Source organism: Dermacentor variabilis, chromosome 1 (genome assembly GCF_050947875.1).
Source record: "Dermacentor variabilis isolate Ectoservices chromosome 1, ASM5094787v1, whole genome shotgun sequence".
NCBI classification, from domain to species: domain Eukaryota; kingdom Metazoa; phylum Arthropoda; class Arachnida; order Ixodida; family Ixodidae; genus Dermacentor; species Dermacentor variabilis.
Window position 1 is genome coordinate 222,506,303 of NC_134568.1, and position 9,992 is coordinate 222,516,294.

Here is a 9,992-nt window from a genome sequence, read left to right on the forward strand (position 1 = left end):
TATACTTGTCAAGCCAGTCTTCAGTGTCTTCGAAGACTGCACCGCGATAGCGATCGGGAACCAGCGGATGCAGAACAGTTACCTGTTGTGGACTGCGAAACCAGCTGCTTTGGGGTGCTTGTGGTGGACTGGTTTCGGCCATTGTGAGATGTGTGAAGCTCCTGGAGAGAGGTGGTTGAAGAGCGGCAAGGCCTAGCAGTCGACACCTAAAGCGATGCACGGGTGTCGTAACTGGTGACAGTGCATCCAGGCTAGATGAACGACTCCCAGAAGGACTCCTACGCATCAGACGCGGTCAGTACCCAGCACCTCCACCAGTGTCGCGGTACAATGCGAACAGAACACAGGGAGACGTTCTTTAAGAACAACAGGACAATCTGTTCAAAAACCAACAGAGCAGAGACACGTCTTCTTCGTCATTGCCCAATCTCTCTGACCCACTAGACGGAGTCCGTTAGTGCTCCCATCGTCGTCATTGTCTTCTGCATAGAATACATGCGTCAATATGCAGAATGCAAAGATAATGATCAGTAGCTGGGCAAGGGAACAAGAGTTCAGGATCGCCAGTCAGCTTCTAGAGTCTGTGAAGGAGTATGTTTACCCAAGTCAATTGCTCACAGGGGATCCTGACCAGGAGAAGGAAATTTACAGAAGAATAAAAACGGGTTGGTGTGCATACGGCAGACATTGTCAGATTTTGACTGGAAGTTTACCATTGTCATTAAAAAGGAAAGTGTACAATCAGTGCATTCTACCAGTGCTAACGTATGGGGCGGAAACTTGGAGACTGACAGAGAAGTTCGAAAACAAGTTAAGGACCGCACAAAGAGCGATGGAACGAAGAATGATAGGCATAATGTTAAGAGACGGGAAGAGAGCGGAGTGGATCGGAGAGCAAACGGGCATAGCCAATATTCTAATCAACATTAAGAGAAATAAATGGAGCTGGGCAGGTCATGTAATGCGTAGGTTAGATAACCGTTGGACTGTTAGGGTTACAGAATCGGTGCCAAAAGAAGGGAAATGCAGTTGAGGACGGCAAAGGCTAGGTGGGGTGATGAAATTGAGAAAGTCGCAGGCACAAGTTGGAATTGGTTGGCGCAGGACAGGGGTAATTGGAGATCGGAGGCAGAGGCCTTTGTCCTGCAGTGGACTTAAAATAGGTTGATGATGATGACATTTATCAAACCTATTTTATTAAGTTTCAAAAGAGGGGACACATTCGTATTACCTTATTGTGTGTTGTGTGTTGAGCTACTTGCTTCAAGCACGTTTATACAGACAAGGTCCCGATGCAGCTGAAATCGACAACTGCAAAGTTGCTGAAGAAGTCACTGTGATCTAAAAACAATTTGGGACTTGTCAGTCTGTGCTCTTCCAAGTTTGTTGCTGCATGTGGGCTTTGCCTAAAGACAAATAATTGTTAATAAAGTGCATGTGTATCCCACAAAAGGCCTGTGCCCTGGGCTAACTTTAAAAAATATGTGTGCTGTTCTTCCCAGTCTTCAGTGTCGTGTCTGCAGTATTTCTACGAATTTTAAAGTTGACAGTATTTCTACGAATTTTAAAGTTGGCAGATATGTTAGTGGTGTGTGTTATTTATGTATAACCGAAAACATCATGGTCCAGTGTCATGGCAAAAGCAGAAATTGACAGTATTTCTACGAATTTTTAAGTTGGCAGATATGTTAGTGGTGTGTGTTATTTATGTATAACCGAAAACATCACGGTCCAGTGTCATGGCAAAAGCAGAAATGGCATGCAGAGTACAGACTCGTATACATGGCAAAAATAAAAGTACGCATTTTAGTAAGGGGCATATACACAAGGAACAGTTAATTTGATCCATGCTTTATTTATTTGTTCAAGAAAAATTTAATCCGGACTTTATACCGTACTTAATAGGTTTTGTGCTTACTTAAGTGCATGCTTTTTGAATGTGGGTTGAAAAGAGTCCATTGTACTTAAAGGGACACTAAAGGTTACTATTAAGTCAACGTGGACTGTTGAAATACCATCCCAGAAACCTCGAAACGCTTGTTTCGTGCCAAGGAGAGACTTATTTTAAGAGAAAATGCGTTCTGAAGCGTCCGCGTACCTCTAGCGCAGTTCAAATCGCCCGCCCTCCGATCGAGGAGAACTGACATCATGGTCTCATAGTGACGTTGCGCCATCGGTGAGTAGAACGGCGTCCGCAGACGGCGCTACGGCTTTTCTGCGCAAAACGCGAACGCGCGGCCAGAAACAGAGCCAAGACAGAGCCGACAGCAGAGCGAAAGCGGGAGTATGGTGGCTAGCGGAAGGAGAAACGAATTACGTCCCACGTTACGTCCCACGGCACACGGAGAGTCCGTTTTCGTTAAACTATAGGCTGCAGCGAGCTCGCAGCGTGGTCGGCGTGGTCTATGAGAAGCGACGAGCCTTTTCGCACTCGCAACAGGGCATAAAAATGTGCGAATCGACGCAAAACTCGGCCTAGAAACGTGCTTCGCCACAGCCAGGGCTCAATACGACCCAAGCTGGCACGACCCAGATGTCGTTTCCCGCACCGCCACCAGGCGCCGCTACTATACCTCACACTCCAGCGCAAGACGCCCATAAGCTGGTACTTCATTCTATGACGCTAACTTCGACGCTCGTCGCAATGGACCCTGACACCGACAGATTGGCTCGCGATGGTGGGCTCAACTTCAGTGATCTGAGCACCGACGAGCGCGACCTGCTTCTGAGGGCTCGCACTGCCGGCGTCGTTGCGTACTACGACGGCGGCCTCGACACCGGCTCTCCGGAGCGGGAAAGCAACGAGGGCTTCCCACGACATCACATGGACGTGGCATTCTCGCTGCTTGTTCCAAATGAAAGTTTCGCGAGCAGAACCCTCACAGCACGACGCGATAACGAAACTACTGAAACTCCAAAGCGTGCGCGGCGCAGAGTCGAGCGAAAACGAAACCTTTCGAACACCCATATTACTGAAGGGTAACGTCAAAATGTTATTTTTTCCTAGAATCGAATAGACGTAGACAAGTAGCATTTTTTCCGGCTTATAATCGAATGAAATGATATTTTTAATACGAGTAGTTGAGTATTAGTAACACAAATTATGAGGAGACCTTTCGTCATCGGGCTAGTACCGGAATGTCGCTGAGGGGTCTCAAATCGTGTCATGCATTTACCTCAATTTCTCGGTTACTAAAGCTCTGTTCGCGATTATATTGACGCCTTAGACGTTCTAGAACATTGCTCTACCACTTTAACTTGAGTTTCTGGTAACCTTTAGTGTCCCTTTAAGCTCCCAAGTAATGCAGTATAATACATGCTAATCATGAATGGTAATATTTATTAGAGTAAGTGATACTGGAACTGCTCAGAGCTGTTGGCTTGGCTCGACTTTATTATGTTGACTTAGCTAGCTAATGTCATTCAAAATTGATTTGGATGATGAAATGCTTGCACACAAAGCACTTGAATCATGGCTATAAACTCTGCTCTAAGAATAGTTCATTCTAGTGTGTATGAATGCCTGCTCCCATGCATGTCCCACAAGGTCAGAGCTTATCATGTGCTTTCGAATTCACTTCCTGGCTCTTACTTGGAGTGATGTTTAGGTGTCATCTAGGGTAGTTTGTACACCACAGGAGACTATTGATAGGAGCTCAGGTTGATTTTTGCATGAAGCCTTGCATTAGCATGTTATTTTTGAGATGTCTTGTGCTGCAACCTTACTCTTTCTTTTTTCCGATTGCATTCGGTGGCAAGTAAAACCCTAGAATTCAATTCTATTTGGTGCACATATGGCATAAGTAAGCTTTAAATAACAGTATAATAAGACACAATTGTGTTGTGGGGCAACAAAACTGGTGTTAGTGGAACCATGTGTGTTATTGACACGTGGCTCACAGCTGTTCATGCCAGTGCCAATGTCGCCAGCCATTTATTCCCTTTCTGCATTTTATAAACAAATTAGATCTCTAGACCCTGGCAGAGGTGTGCATTAGAGACCCATACAGCATGGTCTGCAACATGTGTTCAAAATTGAAATTTACTTGTGCCTCTTGTCTCTTTGAGCTAAAAAAGGTTTTTAATTTTATCAGTAAAAATTGTAAAGCAAGCAGTTCCTGTCTAGTATTTTTATGAGAAACAAGCATTTAAGTTATTATTTGAGCATGCAAGCTTGGGAGAGTGCGCTTTGAGTTTGCGTTGAGGAGCTGGTTGGTATAACTTATATCTGATATTATGCTGCGATTCAGGTAGAAATTTTATTCTAGCTTGCCTTCATGGGGAAGTGAGAATGTTCTCAGTACGTGCTATCGTCGTCAGTACTACTACTGTGGAATTAATTTACAACTAAACTTAAATGTTTGTTTCGAAACCTCTGCATTCTACTCTTGTCACATATTGTAAAGTAGTTCTAGTAATGTGAAATACTCTTAGAAATTTGATTGCATTCCTTTATGGTGACATGAAGTCATCTAACATAAGCCTACATAACTAGCAGGAATGGTAAAGTAATAGCATAATTACTACTAAACAGCATCCAACTTTTAAAATGAAGACTAATTGTTGTAGAGGAGAAAGAGTGCTTAAATGCTATGTAAATGAACTTTTTCTTTGTGAATGAAATAAGGTCTGAACTATGTAGATACACTCCTAATTTTCCGGTTTGCTGAGCACTTATCTTTAAAAGTACCTTGCCTTTCAAGCTATGATGCCTGATCTTTGATGCTTCATACCTATTTTGTCCATTTCAGCAACCAGATGGTGCTCATGTGGACCATGGGTGATGTTTTTAAGACAGCTTACTTCATAATGCGGTCAGCACCTTTCCAGTTCTGGGTGTGCGGCACCCTTCAGGTGTCCCTGGATGTTGCCATTCTAATGCAGGTGGGCTGGTATAAATATCGACCAGCATCCTCAAAGATTCCCAAGCACAGCATTCATATCAGCTGACGGTGTCTGATTAGGGACGGTGTGCACGTGTTTGTGACCATGGCTTTTACTGTGGTGAGCTCTTTGCCACTTAAGTGTGTTTGTCTGCACTTTGCTTGATACAAAGTTACGACATCAGATATGCAACTCTCATTTCTCTTAGCATCACTGGTGCCAAAAACTGTGTGACGTGAGCACCAAAATGTTTTTGTTACCTTTTGACAAACAGCGTACTGTAACTTTTTATGATGTATTTATATGATTTCATTTCTGCCAGATATTGTCAAATGCAGGCTGCTTGGAAGCAAAAGCTGTGGCAAACTGACTATAACATGTACACAGTTCATGTGGCAGTAAGCTGCAGTCACTTTATTCAAATGATTTATGCAGTAATTTATGGATGTTTTGTGACTTCTATGTTGTCTTTCGTATGCGGTCTTTTATGAAGTACTGTACTTCCATCCCACATTTTTTTTTTTTTGTAAGTTTCGAGAGTGGGCAGCTTGATCTCAAAAATTGATGAAATTGCTGTAAGAAAAAAAAAAAAAGAAAGGGGGGGGGGTGGCCAAAATAGCTGAATTCTCATTGAGTGCTTCGCGCAGAGACCTCACAACAGAGTCTCCATAAGCAAGCTGTATTACCTTATGCTCATCCAGCTCTTTGGCCAAACTGCAATGCTTTTCCTTACTGAAAAGGTGACCTTAAAAGAGTTGATGCCTCCCACTTTCACACTCTTTGCGAGGCTTGACTAAGTTTGCGGGCTGTGAGGCTAAGTTGTGGGGTTTCACCATTTGCTGGTCAGCTCAAGAATGTACTTGCACTCCAGGCCTGTTACTACAGGTGACCTTTCAAGTAGTAACTTCATTCTGAAACCATTCACATTTTTATAGATTTCGTTGTTCTCACAAAGCACAGACAACATTAAGTTTGCTTTACCTGGTAACCATGCTGACCTGTATGACCTGTAATTTTGGTTTGTTAATACTTGCAAAAATATTTTGTTTGATGCTTTTAATGCCGGTATAGTCTATGTGCTACATAGTAGTTCTATTTATGTAAAGCGCTATATATTGGGGCTTCGATTTCTACTTTATTCCTTTTCTTTTTGTACATCATTGCTGATGCTGCCCTACATAAGTATCAATTGACCGGTTCTTAAGCATAAGACTGATGTATAGGGACTGTTAAAATTCAATGGTGATGTCATACTTTATACAAAGCCTTATGTGATGCTGGCATAAGCCCTTTAGCCTGGACCATATTGTGCCTAATGTTGTTTTGCATATCATGCAGTCTAGTTTAAGCCTGTGTCCTGCAAAGTACACTGAATTATCCTCTTAAGAATGAAGTGTTTGATGAATGAAGGGTTGCTTGTTGACTCATTGCATATTGAGTATGGAATAAAATTTCATGCTGAATATGAATATCCTGGCAGACTTAGCATATCGGATAAGCAGGTGCACTGACAGTGCACTGTTTCCTTTGAAAATGTTCTGACAGTTGTGTAGTGCTATTTTCGTGTGTGTCATACCATGTCTTGCACTCCCGTGTCATCAAACTGGTGTAGAACATTTTATCATTATGTGTGCAGTAGACTGACCTTAAGATGAACATGGAGGGAAAGTGGAACATCCAGAGACTTGTTTCCAGAGGATTTTGGAGTATGAAACTAAGCCTTTACCTATGCCACTGCTAAAGAACTGAGGGCCAAATTCATAACACCATTCAGGTTTATTAAGCCACCCGCATCCTGGCTGACAATGTGGTGATTGTGCCAGGATAACAGTACTAAGTTCACTGAGCATTCTGTTTTCCATCTGTGGGGTGAGCTAGTTTGTCGCCTTCAGTGCAATGCCATAAGAGATGACACTGCTACAGGACATTCCAAATTTACTTTCCAAATTTACTTCTATTATCAAAATTTCAGCGGCACTGAATCTATGGTAACTAAACAAAAGCTCCTAGATGTTCAGCTCATCAGAGAATTCATTTTAACAGCGTTCATCTTAAATAGAGTCTATTGTATTTTCCAGCTACTGGTTGCACACAGCTTGCAGTTTATATAGAAGTATTTAAGCTTAATAATGGCACAAAAAAGGACATGGGCAGGAAGGACATGACAAGTGCTAATTTCCAACTAAATTTACTTCAGAAAACTTACACTGAAGGAAAGCTTGGACAAGGATAGTACAGGTACTAACATTCAAATGATTTGTTTCAGGGAACCTGTTTGGAAGGTATTTTCTTTTGGTGTATTTTTCCTGAAATTAATTCAGTTGGAAGTTAGCGCCTGTCCTCTCCTTCTCATCCATGTCTTTTTTGCACTATTTTTAAAATCTCAAATCATGAACCAACTGGTCTAGCATCGTGTATACAGAAGTATTTAGAGTTGCTTCTTCTTTATTTTGCTCTCTTTGGAGATTGCAAAAACTGCTGCTGTTCAATCTGGAATGCGTTTATGTTCTGGAGAAGTACTAAAGCTATAAAGCTGTTGTGCCTTGGCGAGAGGAAGTGGTGGCAAAATGAACTTAGAGTTCCACAGTAACTCCTAGCATCGCAAGGCTTCTAGCATTAGTTTTTGAGTGCGTCTTTGTGCTTCAGTCAGGACAAGAACCATCAAGCTTCTTTCTCGTATACATTAATATAATGACTAGACTAGTTCTTTCACTTACCATATCTTACTTTAAAATGGGTGCGGGGTGTTGTGCAGGTAGAAAGCTGGTGCTGATGTTTTATAGCCAAGTTGTGGTTGTAGTTCAAGAAATATTGTATTTATCATAAATGCATTAATGCTATCTTTCTGATTGTCTGTCCTTCTGTGAGTGGCAAACTCGGTGTGTAAACAATGTTAGTTGTTAGCACTGTATAGCTTCTACGAGTGTTTATTTGCTGCAAATTATTGCAATTGGCATGTCCTCTTGTTGAGATGTGTGACATAGTATGAAATATTATTATTTGTTGTATTTTTCTTTCCTTATTTTTTTTTACATGTTAGGGGAAGCTAATAAGCTACATGTACCTAGAGATGCCAGCTACCTTTTGAGGACTATATTTGTGTGGCTTTAGCTACATGTGTATTTCACTCAATCATGTGCTTTACTGTGGTGCCTAGGTATTTAATGCTACAGATTGTAAAGTTGTAAATAAGGCATGTACAAAATCTCTTTATGTATTGCTACAGTTGATTAATAACTCATACCACTGGTTGTGATTTGTAATTTCCTTCCTAACACTCATAAAAGTTTATTGTAAAGTGTAGGGAGTGCATACCAAAGAAGATATATCTGGTGAGGCTACTGTTGATGCAGAAAGATAAATGTTGTGGTGCCATGCCTGTCAAGGGTGTTGTTCTGTTGCCAACTACAGACTGACAGCACTACTGTTTGTCCTGATGTAGTGAATTGATTGTTCTGGTTGGGGCATGTAGCTGTCACACGTGTTTTCTTGCTGACTGAAAATGGATGAGCGCTATTGACCTGGTGGCCATTTCTCAGAGTTGTTATCTCGCCACTTGCATGCTGCAACTACAATGCAATGTGATATGCAAGAGCACTGCAGCCGAAGACTGTTGTGATCAAACCACTCCACAACGCTGTGCCACAGGCCAGTTTTTCATGGTACTGGCCCACAGGCTGCTTACTAAGTCACACGCCATCTTTTTGCCATTGCTACCACCAGCTATGGTTGCTACTGTCTGTGATGGTGATGACTGTGGCATTTGGAGGGTCCTTAGTTTCCACGTTACCTTCAAAGAAAGAAAAGTTCTTTCTTTGATTTTTACGGTTTAGCAAATTTTATTGTGCACTGAAATTCTGTTAATGGCTCATTGTAAGTATTAGAAAAGTATATGTTGCACTGAAGGCAGGTGTTATATGAAAATAAAACAAAGCCCAAGATAAGCTTTTGCACGTGTTGGTCTTTACTTGGTTCCAAATGACAAATTAAGCCTATGTCTGCGAGTGCTGGGTTTGCTTTATTCTTTGAAACAAAAGTATGGAAACAGCAGTTATTTTCTTTCAAAATTTTCATGCAGTGCAGTCGCTGGCTAATGTCATTCGGTATCACATTTGTAGCAGTTCTTGCCCATTCATTTCACACTCGAAGAAAATTTCAAACTGCTCACTGTGAAAATGATAGTGTGACATGAAACGATGGGACGCGATTTAGTTTAATTGGCACATTGTATCTAATGTTCTGGTTCCGAAAAAACGCTGCATGGCATTTCATTTTTTCTTGTCCGAGTGCTCCAGCATCATCAAATGAACCTCGCAACGTTTGTGTGTGTTTTCACTTTACTTGCTTAATGCTTAAGCAGGCTGGTCAGATTGTCATCCTTTCTGCAGCAACATAGTTGCCACTGCTGCCTTACCAAAAGAAACTATTTCCTTGCTGCCAAACTGCAGCAGCTTCACGTGTGGCGTCTTGTAACACTGGTGTGTCTGGGTCTGTGGCAATGCGAGAGTTAATGACCATGCCCAAGTCTTATTCTGGTGAGTATGAGCCTGAGTGAGCCCAGCTGCGTTTGCTTTGGTAAATCCGGGTGATTCCAGATCAATCTGGTCTTGGTGAATCTTAAGTGTGATGTGAGCTCGCTAGACTTGTGCGGATATCAATTTTTTGGTATGAAGCAAAGTCGAAGCAAATAGCAATTAGCGCCGAATAATTTTGAAGGAAATAGTTCGAATAGTTGTGGGATTTGCATAAAATTTTCACATAAGAGCCAGCTGTTGGCAAATCTAAGAAAAGGGAAAAGGTTCATCTCTGTTTATTTTCGAAGTGCCGTTATGCAGATGTTGCAAAAATGCAAGTTCAACATTTTTTACAACTACAGCTGCACAGGAAGTTTGTTTACAGGCTTTTGCTCATTGTTGTACTTTAGTCTAAAAATTTTGTGGCAGTTGAGGCCACGGGAGCATTTCGCGTTTGCCGTCACGATGTTGTGAAGTGCGACCTTGACTATGTGACGTCGAGGGCTTATGCTGTTTTGCTTTTTTGCTATCCAGGCATTTGCCAGCTACGTCGCTTAATGCACAGTCCAGGTGTTTGCCGGACTGTGTAGTAAG

The 9,992-nt window shown here is 41.9% G+C and overlaps 1 protein-coding gene across 6 annotated transcripts in view; it reads left to right on the forward strand.

Annotated features, from left to right (window-relative positions):
* The window catches only part of LOC142557642 (solute carrier family 66 member 2), a 47,103-nt gene extending 37,898 nt beyond the window's left edge, over positions 1-9,205 (forward strand). For all 6 annotated transcript variants that reach the window (XM_075669629.1, XM_075669673.1, XM_075669647.1 and 3 more), the window contains one exon: positions 4,752-9,205. In XM_075669629.1, the coding sequence (XP_075525744.1) occupies positions 4,752-4,950 (199 nt within the window). In that variant the 3' untranslated portion in view covers positions 4,951-9,205. The remainder of the gene's footprint in view (positions 1-4,751) is intronic.
* Positions 9,206-9,992: the final 787 nt, after the last annotated feature.